The sequence below is a fragment of the Oryx dammah genome, unplaced genomic scaffold (genome assembly GCF_014754425.2).
Source record: "Oryx dammah isolate SB20612 unplaced genomic scaffold, SCBI_Odam_1.1 HiC_scaffold_21, whole genome shotgun sequence".
In the NCBI taxonomy this organism is placed as follows: Eukaryota; Metazoa; Chordata; class Mammalia; order Artiodactyla; family Bovidae; genus Oryx; species Oryx dammah.
In genome coordinates, this window is record NW_024070205.1 from 73,635,661 (window position 1) to 73,653,014 (window position 17,354).

The 17,354-nt window shown below is 38.5% G+C and overlaps 1 protein-coding gene across 3 annotated transcripts in view; it reads right to left on the reverse strand.

Annotated features, from left to right (window-relative positions):
- The window catches only part of CR2 (complement C3d receptor 2), a 47,546-nt gene that overhangs the window by 16,065 nt on the left and 14,127 nt on the right, over positions 1-17,354 (reverse strand). For 2 of the 3 annotated variants that reach the window (XM_040262908.1, XM_040262907.1), the window contains exons 2-10: positions 10,956-11,345; positions 9,149-9,337; positions 8,324-8,423; positions 8,026-8,108; positions 6,954-7,361; positions 5,360-5,536; positions 5,182-5,272; positions 4,828-4,904; positions 24-431 (exon numbers count right to left, since the gene is read on the reverse strand). In XM_040262908.1, coding sequence (XP_040118842.1) covers positions 24-431; positions 4,828-4,904; positions 5,182-5,272; positions 5,360-5,536; positions 6,954-7,361; positions 8,026-8,108; positions 8,324-8,423; positions 9,149-9,337; positions 10,956-11,345 — 1,923 coding nt within the window. Of the gene's footprint in view, positions 1-23; positions 432-4,827; positions 4,905-5,181; positions 5,273-5,359; positions 5,537-6,953; positions 7,362-8,025; positions 8,109-8,323; positions 8,424-9,148; positions 9,338-10,955; positions 11,346-12,443; positions 12,530-13,142; positions 13,246-13,327; positions 13,505-15,553; positions 15,953-17,354 lie in introns of all 3 variants that reach the window. The other variant, XM_040262909.1, reaches the window with a different exon arrangement.

A 17,354-nucleotide genomic window follows, 5' to 3' on the forward strand; every position in this document is an offset into this window, starting at 1 on the left:
TTTTCTCTCCACTTGATTTTTACCTTTTTCACAAACTGGTATTTCAGGATCCCAGGTGTTATTGGCTTTGCAACGAACCTGACTGCTGCCCCTCAAAATAAATCCATCATCACACTTGAATATCACACTGTCATTGTAGAAATATGGAGCTTCCTTTCCAGATATCTTGTATCCATTTGCAACATTGACATGTGAGCACTGAACAGCAGGCAGGGAGAGTTTACAAAGAGGAGCAGGGCCACTCCAGATGCCTGTCCCTTGATCATTGCTTATACAACGAATTGTGCTCTCCCCAATGAGGTTGTACTTCACTCCTCTCTCTGGCCCAGGGTAACATGTGTAAGTGACTGTAGTTCCATACAAGACATCTTCTGAAGAACTGCCTGTGTGTACTCCATTGTAGATAACAGGAGGTGGTGGGCAGGTGATATCTGGAGGGAGGAAAACTTATGCTACAATTCTGTTTCAATATTAAACACCAAGGAAAAGAAATGAAGCTGATTATAAATCTTTTATCAGGTTTCCTAGAGAATATGGGTGAGATATGATTATGTTTTGTGTCAAAACTCATCAATGTATGTAAAATTCAATTTAAAAGATTTCATTGAAAAAAATCTTTGCAATGTGTTAAAAGATGTATATAAATATCATATTGTGACTAAAGTCAGATAGCAAATTATTAAGAAAAGGATTCTTTTTATAACAACCAATAGGTCAATAGGCAGACAGAATGAAAATCACAATCACAGAAAACTAACCAAACTGATCACAGGGACCATAACCTGTCTAACTCAATGAAACTATGAGCCATGCCAGGTGGGCCACCCAGGACAGATGGGTCATGGTGGCGAGTTATGACATAATGTGTTCCACTTGAGAAGGAAATGGCAAATCACTTCAGTATTCTTTCTTTGAGAACCCCATGAACAGTGTGAAAAGGCAAAAAGATATGACACTTGACCTCCTCAAGTTGGTAGGTGCCCAATATGCTACTGGAGAAGAATTGTAAAGTAAAAAAAATAAAATAAAATAAAACTCCAGACTTCACAGAAACAAAAAAAAAGAAAGAAAGAAAGAAAGAAAAGAAAGAAAGAATGAAGAGACAGAGCCAAAGTGAAAACAATGCCCAGTTGGGGATGTGACCGATGATGGAAGTAAAGTCTGATGCTGTAAAGAACAATATTGCATACCAACCTGGAATGTTAGGTCCACAAATCAAGGTAAATTGGAAATGGTCAAACGAGATGACAAGAGTGAACATCAACTATTTAGGAATCAGTGAACTAAAATGGACTGGAATGGGAGAATTTAGTCCAGATGACCAATATATCTATTACTGTGGACAAGAATCCCTTAAAAGAAATGGAGTTGCCCTCAAAGTCTACAAAACAGTCTAAAATGCAGTACTTGGGTGCAATCTCAAAAATGACAGAATGATCTCTCTCCATTTCCAAGGCAAACAATTCAATATCACAGTAATCCAAGTCTATACACCAACCACTAATGCCGAAGAAGTTGAAGCTGAATGGTTCTAGGATGACCTGCAAGACCCTCTAGAACTAACACCAAAAAAGATATTCTTTTCATCACAGGGGATTGGAATACAAAAGTATGAAGTCAAGAGATACCTGGAACAACAGGAAAGTTTGGCCTTAGAGTACAAAACAAAGCAAGGCAAATGCTAACAGAGTTTTGCCAAGAGAATGAACTGGTCATAGCAAATATCCTTTTCCAACCACACAAGAGATGACTCTATACATGGACGTCACCAGATGGTCAATACCAAAATCAGACTGATTGTATTCTTTCCAGGAGAAGATGGAAAAGCTCTATACAATCAGCAAAAACATGACTGGGAGCTGACTGTGGCTCAGATCATGAATTCCTTCTTGCAAAATTTGGACTTAAATTGAAGAAAGTAGAGAAAACCACTAGACCTTCAGGTAAGACCAAAATTAAATCTCTTCTGATTATACAGTGGAAGTGACAAATAGATTCAAGTGATTAGATCTGATAGACAGAGTGCCTGAAGAACTATAGACAGAAGCTCATGATGTTGTACAGGAGGCAGTGATTAAGACCATCTGAAAGAAAAAGAAATGCAAAAAGTCAAAATGGTTTCCTGAGGAGGCCTTACAAATAGCTAAGAAAAGAAGAGAAGCGAAAGGCAAAGGAGATAAAGAAAGATATACCCATCTGAATGCAGAGTTCCAAAGAATAGCAAAAAGAGATAAGAAAGCCTTTTTTAGTGATCATTGCAAAGAAATAGAGGAAAACAATGGAATGGGAGAAAACTAGAGATCTCTTCAAGAACATTTAAGATACCAAGGGAACATATCCTGCAAAGATGGGCACAATAAAGGACAGAAGTTGTACAGACCTAACAAATGGAGAAGATATTAAGAAGAGGTGGCAAGAATACACAGAAAAGTTATACAAAAAAGATCTTAAAGACTCAGACAATGATGATCCTGTGATCACTCACCTGTAGTCAGACATCCTAGAGTGCAAATTCAAGTGGGCATTAGGAAGCATCACTGCAAACAAAGCTAGTGAAGATGATGGAATTCCAGCTGAGCTATTTCAGATCCTAAAAGATGGTGCTATGAAAGTGTGGCACTCAATATTCCAGCAAATTTGGAAAACTCAGCAGTGACCTCAAGAATGGAAAAAGTCACTTTTCATTCCAATCCCAAAGAAAGGCAATGTCAAAGTAGGTTCACACTACCACACAAATGTTCACCCGCTAGTAAAGTAATACTCAAAATTCTCCACGCTAAGCTTCAACAGTACTGAACCAAGAACTTCCAGGTGTTCAAGCTGGATTTAGAAAAGGCAGAGGAACCAGAGATCGAATTGCCAAAATCCGTTGGACTGTAGAAAAACAAGAGAGTTCCAGAAGAACATCTACTTCTGCTTTATTGACTATGCCAAAGCCTTTGACTATGTAGATCACAACAAACTGTGGAAAATTCTTAAAGAGATGGGAACCCCAGACAACCTTACCTGTCTCCTGAGAAATTTGTATGCAGGTCAAGAAGTAACAGTTAGAACCAGATATGGAACAATGTACTGGTTCCAAATTGGGAAAGGAGTACATAAAGTCTATATATTGTCACCCTGCTTATTTAACTTATATGCAGAGTACATCATGAGAAACGCTGGGCTGGAATAAACACAAGTTGGAATCAAGATTGCCAGGGGAAATATCAATAACCTAAGATAAGCAGATGACATCACCCTTATGACAGAAAGTGAAGAGGAAGTAAAGAGCCTCTTGATGAAAGTGAAAGAAGAGAGTGAAAACGCTGGCCTAAAACTCAACATTCAAAAAATGAAAATCATGGCATCTGGTCCCATCACTTCATGGCAAACAAATGGAGAAACAATGCAGGGAGAGACTTTATTTTCCTGGGCTCCAAAATCACTGAAGATGGTAACAACAGCCATGAAATTAAAATACACTTGTTCCTTGGAAGAAAAATTATGACCAACCTAGACAGCATATTAAAAAAGCAGAAACATTACTTTGCCAAAAAAGTCCTTCTAGTCAAAGCTAGAGGGCTATGAGTGCTTCCCTCATAGCTCAGTTGGTAAAGAATCTGTCTGCAATGCAGAAGACCCAGGTTCAATACCTGGGTCAGGAAGATACCCTGGAGAATGAAATGGCAACCCACTCCAGTATTCTTGCCTGGAAAATCCCATGGACAGAGGAGCCTGGCAGGCTGCAGTCCATGTGGTCACAAGATCGGACATGACTGGGCGACTAAAGAGAGAGAGAGCGAGTCAAAGCTATAGTTTTTCCAGTAGTTATGTGTGGATGTGAGAGTTGGAGCATAAAGAAAGCTGAGCATCCAAGAATTGATGCTTTTGAACTGTGGTGTTGGAAAAGACTCTTTTGAGTCCTTTAGACTGCAAAGAGATCAAATCAGTCATTCCTAAAGGAAATCAGTCTTGAATATTCATACTTTGGGCACCTGATGCAAAGAACTGACTTATTGGAAAAGACCCTAATGCTGGAAGGACTGAAGTCAGAAGGAGAAGGGGACACCAGAGGATGAGATGGTTGGTTGGTATCACCTATGTGATGGATATGTGTTTGAGCAAACTCCGGGAGTTGGAGATGGACAGGGAAGCTAGGCATGCTGTAGTCCATGGAGTCGCAGAGTCGGATACAACTTAGTACTGAACTGAACTGAATAGGTCAATAAACAGCACAGTGGAATAGAATTAAGGTTTTTTGAGATGGTATATCTTTGTGTTGCAATGGTATGGTAGGTTAGCCAAGAATTTTTGTTGTTTATTGAACGTCTACTTTTTGATAGGCAATGTTCTCATCCTTAATGTAGGGATAGTAGCATTTAATTATAACAACTTTGAGGTTTGCAATCTTATGGCAACATTACAGATAAGAGGCATGAGTTCAGAGAAGTTACATAAATTGCCCCAGGTCAATAAGTAGAAATAGAATCTGAGTTCAGATCCCATTTCCATCCTCTTTCTCTCCACTAAGCTAGTATACCCAGAATTAAGGATGGTGGTTCATATACTTACTGACCTCATTACTCTTATTCTCCCAAATCACATAAGAGAATCAGTAACTAAATGCATTCACATTAAGTGATTGCTATTCTTTGAGTAAAAAGAGGAGGCAACAGAAAGCAAAACTGTGTAACTATAACTATTGACAGAGAGAAAAGAATGGAATCTAATATTTGTAATCCCATAACATGCCTAAAACAGAAACCTCACAGGAAGCTAGATCCTCTGTTATTCATATTCATTGATCTCACATTATTCTAGATCCTCTGTTATTTTTCTACTCACCTTTACAAAGACGAATTTCCATAAACCAAGGAAATGTGCCTTGACACTGCTGATAAACACTTTCACCCAGTCGGTACCTAGGGACAAAGAGTCAAGACATTTTGTCATCTGTGGACTATTAGCCTAAGCAAGAGCTATTGGCTCAATAGCACATATTACTCTCAGGACAGGCAACTATAGGAACAAAAATATAGCCACCATGAACACAACCCATCTACTGAAGAGCATAGTTTCCATTAATGGAAAAACAGAGTGATCAGCACATCCACAAGCCCATGAAGAAGGTCTTTGAGGTAAACTCTTAACACAAGGCTTACAGTGTACCTAGTGTAGTCTGAGATAATCCTCACTTACCCTTCATCACAAGAAGAGTTAACATCTGGTCTAATAAATTGGTTCTTGGGTTTTTTAAAGACTTGCTTTCCAACAGGTTCACATTCTGCCACTAAGGAAAAAATGGAAGATGAGAAATCAACTGAAGGCCATCTCAAAACCAAAAAAAAATAAAAAATCAAAATTCAGAGCCTAGCACCTTTGCATGTGGGAGCAGTGGGTATCCACACTCCATCAGGGGTACAACGTATGGATTCTTCTCCCACCAGCACATAGCCAGGGTCACAGCTGTATTTTATGGATGTCCCAGGGTCAAAGCGAACCCTGTGTCTATCTTCCTTTTGCCCATTGAGGATTTTAGGAGGAGCTTGACAATCTAAAAGGAAGGCAGAGAATTTTTCTTATGTAAACAACAGAAAAAACTGAGCCAAAGATATTGATATCAATGCTCCAATTCCATTCTGGTGTCAGTTGTACAGTACAGCTGCAATCTTGCAGCCCGGTTTTGGGTAACTTTAGATCAGTGGTTATCTTTTTTTTCTTTCTGCATTTAGACTGCTGTAGATTGTTTTCCATTCCAACTGAGTGCTCCAACTCATTTGCTGTCTCTTCCTGTCTTAAGGAATCCTCTTGTATGCTTCTAATGGGAGATTCTGATCTATCTCTAGGGTGGGATTTTGCTGAAGTCTCTTTTCAGAAATCACTGTTAAGACAAGCAAACATTTTCTCCCTTTTTTTTTCCTTTAAAGAAATGGACAATTTAGTGATCACTAATGTTTTTCCGCCAAAGATACTTCCACAAAATGAATGGCAGACAGTGTTTTAAAAGTCTTCTGTATAACTTATATTCACTATATTTGATATGGGTGGGCTTCCCTGATAGCTCAGCTGGTAAAGAATCCACCTGCAAATGCAGGAGAACCTGGTTCAATCTCTGGGTTGGGAAGATCCCCTGAAGAAGGGATGGGCTACCCACTCTAGTATTCTTGGGCTTCCCTGGTGGTTCAGATGGTAAAGAATCTGCCTGCAAGGTGGGAAGATCTCAATCCCAGGATGGGGAAACAATGGAAACAGTGACAGACTTTATTTTCTTGGACTCCAAAATTGCTGCAGATGGTGACTGAAGCCATGTAATTAAAAGGCACTTGCTTCTTGAAATAAAACCTATGACCAACCTAGACAGCATATTAAAAAGCAGAGACATTACTTTGCTGACAAAGGTCTGTATAGTCAAAGCTATGGTTTTTCCAGTAGTCAAGTATGGATGTGAGAGTCAGACCATAAAGAAAGCAGAGCGCCAAGGAATTTATGCTTTTGGACTGTGGTGTTGGAGAAGATTCTTGAGAATCCCTTGGACTGCAAGGAGATCCAACCAGTCAATCTTAAAGCAAATCAGCCCTGAATGTTCATTGGAAGGACTGATACTGAAGCTCCAATACTTTGGCCACCTGATGAGAACAGCTAACTCATTGGAAAAGACCCTGATGCTGGGAAAGATTGAAGACAGGAGGAGAAGGGGTTGACAGAGGATGAAATGGATGGATGTCATCACCGACTCGATGGACATAAGTTCAAGCAAGCTCTTCCAGTTGGTGATGGACAGGGAAGCCTGGTGTGATGCAGTCCATGGGGGTCACAGAGTCAGACATGACTGAGTGATTGAACTGAACTGATTCTTGGTAAAATTGAGGGGACTGGAAGCTGGAAAAGGTCCTGCTGAAGTCCATAACACCTTCTCTAATGTTTCTAAAGAAGGAATCAGTAGCATTTATTCTGAACATTGGAATACCCACCCTTTTCACAGACTGGTACTGACGGTTCCCATGTGCCTTGGGCATTACATCGGACTGCCCTGCTACCCTTCATGGTAAAGCCAGATATGCAAGCAAATACCACAGTGTCATTATAGGAATATTGATCTCTCTGCCCAGATGATATTTGGCCTCTTGGGATCTGAGGAGGTGGACACCGAACCTCAGAAACAGAAAGTTCACAGCGTGGGGCAGGTCCACTCCAGGTCCCAGTCTTCTGACTATCGGTGGTACAACGGATAGTTCTCTCCCCAACGAGGATGAAGTTCACTCCTTTCTCTGGGCCCGGGTCACAAGTGTAACTGACTGTCCTTCCATATCGAAAGATCACTGAAGAGGTGCCTGTATGTCTTCCATTGAGTATAGAAGGAGGTGATGGACAAAGAATTTCTAGAAAATTAGAGAAAGAGTTGACAAGATTACAGCTGTACTATCAACAAAGAATGTCTCTGGTGTTTCTAGATGCCACTTTCACATCCTGGGTTCAAGGAAAATAGTGTTTGAATCTGTAATGAATCTGCCAAAGCTATAGCAAAATAATTCAGACAGTATGATCTAAAATTTTGTTCCTGAATATATCTACTTTGCTGATCCTTTTATTTATTTTACCAAGTATATAATCTCATGTGCATGGCCTGGATGGCAACTGTACATAGCTTTCAGAGAAAGAAATGCTCAGGAACATTATTTTACCTGAGTAAGCAAAGGATAAAGAGATAATACAAAGATGCTTCAGTGAAGAATATATCCCTTAAAATCTAAAGATCTCTTCACAGCTTGTGCAAGTCAGTGAAACTTTGAGCCATGCTGTTCAGGGCCACCCAAGATGGATGGTCATGATGGAGAGTTCTGAAAAAATGTGATCCACTGGAGAAGGAAATGGCAAACTACTTCAGTACTCCTACCTTGAGAACCCCATGAACAGTATAAAAAGATTCTGTAAGATCCTGTATAGTAACAACTGGACAAAAAACTTTCAGTTAAGCTGAAAATGCAGTGTCTTGCTGAACCTCTGGCCAAGGAGCAAGTTACAAACTACAGTTGCCTAACTTACCTTCACATGCTGGCATCTTGGTCCAAAAAGCACGCTGTTCAACAATTACACACTGACTAGAAAGTGGTCCTTGTAACCGATACCTGGAGACAAAGGGAGGTCATTCAGAATGATTAGGCAGAATGAAAGCCTCTAATAAAAATCCAAGATAAATTCACTTAATTTGTGGGCACTTACTTCTTTTTATCAGCATTATCTCACAACCTCAAGCTGTCCATCGACCCTCATAGTTTCACAGTTCACACCATGCACACATAAGTCAAATGAATGAAATCCCATTGAGCCTCTGGACACTCACCCTTCATTACAGGAAAAGTCCAGAGTTGCACCAACCCCAAAACTAGTGGGCCTCTTTATCTGCCCATTGAGAAATGGTCGTGGAGGTTCACACTGTGCCTCTAAGAAAGCAAGCCAAAGATAAGAAAAATATGGCTAGTAACATAATAGCCCAAATTTTTAAAATATAAATTTATTTGTTTTAATTGGAGGTTAATTATTTACAATACTGTATTGATTTTGCCATATATCAACATAAATCTGCCACAGGTATACACATGTTCCCCATCCTGAACCCCTCTCCCTCCTCCCTCCCCATACCATCCCTCTGGGTTGTCTCAGTGCACCAGCCCCAACCATCCAGTATCATGCACCGAACCTGGACTGGCGATTCGTTTCATATATGATATTATACATTTTTCAACGCCATTCTCCCAAATCATCCCACCTTCTCCCTCTCCCACAGAGTCCAAAAGATTGTTCCATACATCTGTGTCTCTTTTGCTGTCTTGCATACAGGGTTATCATTACCATCTTTCTAAATTCCATATATATGTGTTAGTATATTGTATTGGTGTTTTTCTTTCTGGCTTAGAAATATATCTACCTAAAGAAACTTAAGACCTATATATAGAAAACTATAAAACACTGGTGAAGGAAATCAAAGAGGACACTAATAGATGGAGAAATATACCATGTTCATGGATCAGAAGAATCAATATAGTGAAAATGAGTATACTACCCAAAGCAATTTATAGATTCAATGCAATCCCTATCAAGCTACCAACAGTATATTACACAGAGCTAGCCAAAATTCTTAACACAGATGATTCTCAATTTAGAGTACCTTTACACGTGGGAGCAACAGCACTCCAGTCTCCCGAAGACAAACAGTGAATGGTGTTTTCTCCAAGAAGTAAATAACCAGGTTCACAACTGTAGGTCACAGTCAGTCCTGGAGCAAAGGAGGCAACACTCTCCCCTGTGTGATGCCCATTGGCAATTGTGGGAAGTGATGGACATTCCAGGGGGATATCTTTATACACACATTAGGAAAAAGGTCATCAGATAACAGTTCCTTCACAGTCTGTATTTTGATTTAGTACATACATCCAAATAAATGATACATGATCTATGGCAAACAGTCATTATTAATATTCAACTCAGTCTTTTAAAGATTAAACAGGTGTGGTTTAATTATATCCATTTTATATTACAAATAGTACATTATCTTTTAGTTATAAACTTTATGAATTATATTTGCCATGTGAAAACCTTCAATTACCAAAAAAATAAAGTCCATTTTTCACTCATACTCCCATTCCACCCTTAAGCCTATGCTATGCTCCAAAAGTAGTATGCTATTATTTATAAGATTATCCTGCCAGATATCAGTAATATACTTTGTTTTTATCCTATATGTAATATATATACATACATTTTTGTTGTCTGTGATGCTCAATACATATTATTCAATGCCTTGCTTTATTTGTTTAATAATCTATATATTTCCATGTCAATACATAGAGGCCTATCTAAGTTTTTATAAAGACTTAATTGTTTTTCAGGCTTCCCTAATGGCTCAGATGGTAAAGAATCTGCTTGCAATGCAGGAAACTTGGGTTCCATCCCTAGGTCAGGAAGATCCCATGGAGAATGGAATGGAAACTCATTCTAGTATTCTTGTCTGGAGAATTCCATGAACAGAAGAGCCTAGCAGACTCCAATCTTTGGGTCTCAAAGAGTCAGACATGATTGAGTGACTATCAAACACACACAATTGTTTTCCATGGTCACCTCATTTGTGACTATCTTCAGAATGCCTCCAAGATTTTATAGATAGAATCATATTTTGATTATTTTGATAGTACAATTTTTGTCAAATATTGCCAGATCCCATAATTACGTAACTGAAATTCAGATTTAGAGTTCAAGCAACATAAGTCAAACAAAATAAGAAGAAAAGGAAGAGCTTACAGTAGTTCCTATTCTCAAAGTTGTTGTTCAGTCGCTAAGTCATGTCCAACTCTTTACAGCCCAATGGACTGCAGCATACCAGACTTCCCTGTCCTTCACTATCTCCTGGAGTTTGCTCAAACTCATGTCCATTTTCAAAGTAACTTGATTTCAAATGTTATGGCTTAGGAGATGAGTTTGGAAGATAGTGTGGATCACTCAGAAAGTATTTATAGGGGTCAAAGGGAATGGCAAATCATTTCTGCCATACTACATTAACAGCTCTTATAGATAAATTTTAAATCCATTTGGTGTGTTTTTGCTCTAAGAGCCCACCTTTCTTTTCATTTGACAATACCCTAGATAGACAGTTTAAACTATCCACTTCCCACAGTCCAGACTAACTCTGGCCTCCATCGTTGTGAGACATTCCATTCAATTATTAGGTGTGTTCAGTTAGACTTTCCCATTATATTTAAAAATTATTTGCTCTATTGATGAATAAAAATTTATATCCCTCTACAACTAAGAAAAAAAAAAACAGGAAACTCTCATTTTCACCCTTTCTTTGCTTCCTCCCTCCACCCTTACCATTTACACATTCACACTGTTCTTCCTCCAGAATGATCCCAAACTTAACCTGCACATAAATGCAAAGTTCCAAGCTCCTGGTTCAATTTTATTTTCATTCTACTCACCACTCTCACAGGTTGGTAATGCTGTCGGACCCCACTTTCTATTTGCTTGGCACCAAACAGTTTTGTTTCCTTTCATGGTGAAATTGGCATTACAGGAAAATGTCACAGCATCACCATGTCTGAATGGTGGTCTAGATGTTTTAGTTCGGTATCCCCCTGGTACTATGGGTTCAGAGCAGACAGAATTTCTATTGTAATATTCACAGATAGGAGGAGCTTTATCCCAGATTCCATTCACATTGTCTTTACTTATACAAAAAAGACGTCTTTCTCCAATGAGGCGGAAGGCAATGAAACATGTGTAGGTCACCACAGCATTAAGAGCTACAGGACCAGAATGATAACTACTGCGTCCATTTTTGATAGAAGGAGGGGGGTCACAAAAAATCCCTGCAAAGTAGGAAAGAAAATATGTGGTCACACTGATCATGAAAATAAGATTCAAATTTAGATAAAAGATCCAAATATAGGTCATGTCACTGTTTCAGAAATAGATTAGAAATTTGTATAATTTATTTCTTATTCATACTCATTCTAACAACTCGGTAAGAGCTGTCCCTAAGCTGCTAAATTCTTACCTTTCTCTTGATCTTCAGCAAAAAAAAAAAAAGCAATTAGGACCAAACAATAACAATGAAACAGAATTTATTGAATAGTTCTGTGTCTAATCAACTTTAATGATGAAACAAAAGGTAAATAGTACACGAAAATAATGCTAATGACATACTAATTACATGTATACAATTTGGGCTCAATAGGCCTGGTTTCAAATCCCCACAGTCATTCAATAGCTGCGTGACCTTAGGCAAGTCTCACCCTTTTTAAGCCTCAGTTTCCTAATCTAGTAAGAAAGTAGCTGAAAAGGATAAGTACAATACCTGGAACATGTTAATTATGCAACACCTATTTCAAACACAACTGGGGCTATAAGTATAGAGGCCACATTCTGTCCTGTTACAAAAGATACTGCATCCTCACTGCAAGTCAATTGTCTTCTTTTAATGCTTGTCTCCTTTGAAGAAGCCACAGAAAATGGTTTCAAATAATATCTTTTATTTACTTGTCCTAGTGGGCATGAAGAATATTAATTGTTTATAGCTGTGTTAATATATGTACACTTTTCCTGAGTGAGTCTCAGAATAAAGGAAAAACTGCCAACCTCTGAAACTTCTGGTTGATTTCCATTTAGCTCCAAGATTTGCTCATCACATGAGGAAGTGGCATAACCATGTCAGTGCAACAGTGCTATTCATTTTCAGCTGGAGTAACTTTTGAGAGCCTTTATCCTTATACACATAGAATACTCAACACCATTTGTAGTCAATTGAATAAAGTTAGTTTTGGCCTGCATTCTAAAACATACAGAAGAGTGGCATACATATGTTCAAAGCATACATGTTGATAGATTTTATAATTGATAAATGCATGAGAACACACCAAAAATCAAGAGGCACAATCCATACTTGATTATTTTTGCTTTCTACTCACGTTCACAGACAGGAAACTTATTACTCCATAGTACTTTCATTCCTTCTGAGACACACTGACTAGAAGACTGGCCATTTAACCGGTACCTTAAACAATAAGGGGCAGCAAATTATCACCAGAACAAACCAATTCTCTGTTACATGGAAACTAAACACTTCGTTCAAGAGTGTAGTATGGGGTCTATTTTCTTAAGAATTTTCCTTAAGGAAAAAGTCCAAGATTGCGAATTAGCTAAGTTATGTGATGACTTCAGACCAGCTAAAAACACAGCGCAAACAGTCCTCATGGTCTGTTCTTTTCTTGAGTTCTTGCTTTAATCTTCAGCATCCAAATGTTAAGATTTTCTTGACCATTAGAAGGAAACAACCTTAGTTCCTAGTGAAGAAAACATCAAAGACTTTGTTTCCTAAGCTCACTTCAAAGAGCCCCTCTTACTGAACCCTCAACATCCATTCAGTCTCCATAAAAGAAACCTTAACTTCTGAGCCTAATCTTTGCTTTTGCAAATGATGAGAGGACAATTCCCAACTTTGGCTGACCATGCACACATTTGGAGAAAATAAATGGGATTCTTTTAATAACAGAATTCTTAATCATAAAAGGTAAAGAAAAGGAAAGAGAAAATCGGAGGCAAAGAAATGTAACTGTCTTTAAAGATCACACTTTGCAATGACTAGCTATGGATCACTTTGCACTCACCCTTTATCACAAACAAATGAAACCTCTGCCCCAAGCTGGAGATTAGGAGGAGCTACCACACGACCATTGAGAAGTTGGTTTGGAATGTCATCACATGATTTCACTAGGAAAAAAGAAACAAGGCTGGCACATGAAGAGTCAGGAAACAACTGAGTTTCCTTGAGATGAAATAGACCTTTATGCACCTTCACATTTGGGTGCTAGATGGCTCCACGTTCCCAAGGATGTACACTGTATAGGGTTAGTTCCAATGAGAGTGTAGCCAGGCTCACAGCTGTAGAACACTTCCTGTCCAACTGCAAAGAATTCCTCATCCAATTGGTTATAATTACCATGGTGGGTATGTGGAGGTGGTAGACACCCTAAGAAGAGAACAGGACCAGAGGCCTGTTATTTCTAAAATAAGAACTTTCTTCTCTACAGCCTAAGCCAATTTAGGGTTGGTAGGAAATGGATGAAGGTGGTCATGTCAGCCCTCCTAAGTGTAAGGCAGACACTCTTTTGGGTGAGACAGAGTGGGGCTGCTATATGCTACATATTTTAGACATGATTAACTTTGTATCTATCTCCTCCGTATCGCGACCTATGCCAGGAAATATGAGCCCTCCTCATCATTTCCCTGTTTTATTTAAATGGATGTCCTCTCACTAATACTGTAGCCAAGGGAATCAAACTATTATAATGCCTTTTTTTTTTTTTTAACCACCGAAATCTCCCCTTTCTTCCTGGTCCCCACACCACTGATGAAGCGTCTAAGTCTTGGGGAAGGAACTCCCAGTGGTGCCAGGTTTCTAGTGAGTTGGGCATTTCTCAATAAAAGTAGGGGAAAGAGGGGAAATGGGAGAAGTGACTCAATCTTAATTCTAACCTTATTCCATAAAGGCTACATTTTTCAATAGGAGAATGTATAAAGTTTATAGTAATTTGAATCAAATTCTGATCAGTCAATTTTCCCCACTGGCCTGGCTAATGGGATTAAGAGTTTATTTTATCCTCATCTAAATAAAATCTAACTACATACAATTTTAATCATATAAAAATCTTTGATCATTGGCTCTGGTACTATCTGCTTTTTTTCCTTTCTTTCTTTTCTTCTTTTTTTTTTTTTTTTTAGCGTCTTCTGATTTCCCCTCAGTTCAGTTCAGTTCATCTCAGTCGCTCAGTCGTGTCCGACTCTTTGTGACCCCATGAATCTCAGCATGCCAGGCCTCCCTGTCCATCACCAACTCCCGGAGTGCACTCAAACGTGAGTTCCATCGAGTTGGTGATGCCATCCAGCCATCTCATCCTCCGTTATCCCCTCCTCCTCCTGCCCCCAATCCCTCCCAGCATCAGAGTCTTTCCAATGAGTCAACTCTTCGCATGAGGTGGCCAAAGTACTGAAGTTTCAGCTTTAGCATCATTCCTTTCAAAGAACACCTAGGGCTGATCTCCTTTAAAATGGACTGGTTGGATCTCTTTGCAGTCCAAGGGACTCTCAGGAGTCTTCTCCAACACCCCTAAATTAATGTATATCTAGCTCTGTCCAAGAATATAGTAAATTTCTCATCTCTTCAACATTTAGATACTACTTTCAAAGTTTACTTTAAATTCTATTTTTTCCCACTTACCACATCACCCTATTTAACCCCCCAAATCATATGTAATTATTTTATATTGTTAGGTTAATCATGTTTCCATTATAAAATTATAATTATCTTTTAATTTTTGTCTAGCTATTGATTGTGAAAACTGATAAACATCTTTTACTATTGTGATTATGCAACTATTATTCACTTAACACCACTGTATCATGATTGGTCAACAGAAAATAACAGAATTCTATATCACTAAAAGTACTATTTAATAGAAAAACTTGAATTCACTTTTTAAAATCCAGATACATAGCAGAATTACTTTGGATATTTTTTTTTTTTGAAAAATAAAAATGTCCAGGTATTGCTACTTTTTTCTCCAGAGCTCCAGGTGTGTTTCTTTCTTTCTTTTTTAATATAAATTTATTTATTGTGTTTCTAATGAGCAGATATGTTTAAAAACAACTGGACTAAATGATGATCTCTTACTTTTATCTAGTTCGTTGCACCTTTTCTATTTCATATACAGTGCTCCCATTTCACTTAGTTTATGTTTTTCAATTTCTCCATCTCTTTTTTGTTATTATTGCTGCTGTTCTTTCTCAAGCCTTTACCAAGCATAGTAAAAAAGCTGTTGTATACCTATATATATGTAGTATTGTAATAAATATATTTTAGAAAATTTATGAATCTTTGCCTAGCTACTTTTAAATTCTTTAACCAGGATATCCAACAACATACACTGCCTTTATCATCCTCTTCTCATAGGTATCCTACATCTATCTCTCCCCAAATCTCATTTTATTTCTAGATTCCCAAAGTTGCAACCCAACTCACCCTTGAAGCACTTTGGCAGTGGAGGATTCCATTTGCTGTTTGGTTGACACCATACTGTGTTGCTGCCTTTCATGGTAAAGCCAGGCTTACACTTAAACATCACAGAATCATTTAAGGAAAATGAATGCCTAAATCCAGATTCCACAGCTCCATTTTCAACTTCTGGAATTGGGCATTTGACTACAGGAATACACTGAGGGGGAGGGCTGTTCCAGATGCCAACTTGATTGTCTTTGCTGGTGCAATATATTGACTTCTCACCCAAGAGGTCAAACAGCTTTTTCCCATTCTGTCCAACATGGCACTGATAAGTAACCACCATTCCATAGTAAAAGTATTCTCTATTGCTGCTGTGAAAGTCTCCATTAGGGATGGCTGGGGGTGGCTCACAAGGAATAGCTTTGGCGGTGTGGTAGGTAGGAAAAGAGAGAAGGCATTTAAATGTTATATATTCTGTAACAAACACATGAAAATATGCTCAACATCACTCATTATCAGAGAAATGCAAATCAAAGCCACAATGAGGTACCATTTCACACCAGTCAGAATAGCTGCTATCAAACAGTCTACAAACAATAAATGCTGAAGAGGGTGCAGAGAAAAGGGAATCCTCATATACTGTTTGTGGGAATGCAAACTAGTACAGCCACTATGGAGAACAGTGTGGAGATTCCTTAAAAAACTGGAAATAAAACTGCTATATGACCCAGCAATCCCACTGCTGGGCATACACATGGAAGAAAGCAGAATTGAAAGACATGTGTACCTCAATGTTCATCTCAGCACTGTTTATAATAGCCAGGACATGGAAGCAACCTAGATGTCCATTGGCAGATGAATGGATAAGAAAGCTGTGGTACATATACACAATGGAATATTACTCGGCCATTAAAAAGAATACATTTGAATCAGTTCTAATGAGGTGGATGAAACTGGAGCCTATTATACAGAGTGAAGTAAGCCAGAAAGAAAAACACCAATACAGTATACTAATGCATATATATGAAATTTAGAAAGATGGTAATGATGACCCTATATGTGGGACAGCAAAAGAGACACAGATGTATAGAACAGTCTTTTGAAATCTGTGGGAGAAGGCGAGGGTGGGATGATTTGAGAGAATAACATTGAAACATGTATATTGTCATATGTGAAACACATTGCCAATCCAGGTTCGATGCATGAGACAGGGTGCTCAGGGCTGGTGCACTGGGATGACCCTGAGGGATAGGATGGGGAGGGAGGTGGGACAGGGTTCAGGATGGGGAATACATATATACCTATGGCTTATTCATGTCAATGGATGGCAAAAACCACCACGATATTGTAAAGTGATTAGACTCCAATTAAAATTAAAAGAAAAGAAATTAAAAAATAAATGTTATATCTTCTGGGAATTTTGTCTTAACTCTTGCAAAACAAATTTCCACTTCACCTACAATTAACCCATATTGCTGAAATTCTGTAAGCTCATCTCAAAGATGGTTCTAAATGGAAAGTATCAAGGTAGGAAGATACATGGAACTGGCCTAATAAAACCCCCTAAATATGACTTAGTCACCAGTCCTCACCCCCAGAGTACAGATAAACTCTTACAAAAGGTACTTAGAGTGAGATACATTCTGCATGGATTTAAGCTGGCAGTGTGGAGTCTTGTGGCATATTTTAGACTTCAGCAGTTATTCACTGTGAACTAACTTACCATCAAGGTACAGTAAGCAAAAGAAAGGGTAGTGGGATCAAGGGCATGGAAGAAAATAAATCACAGATTTGTGTCCAGATCTGCTCAAAACAAGTGTAA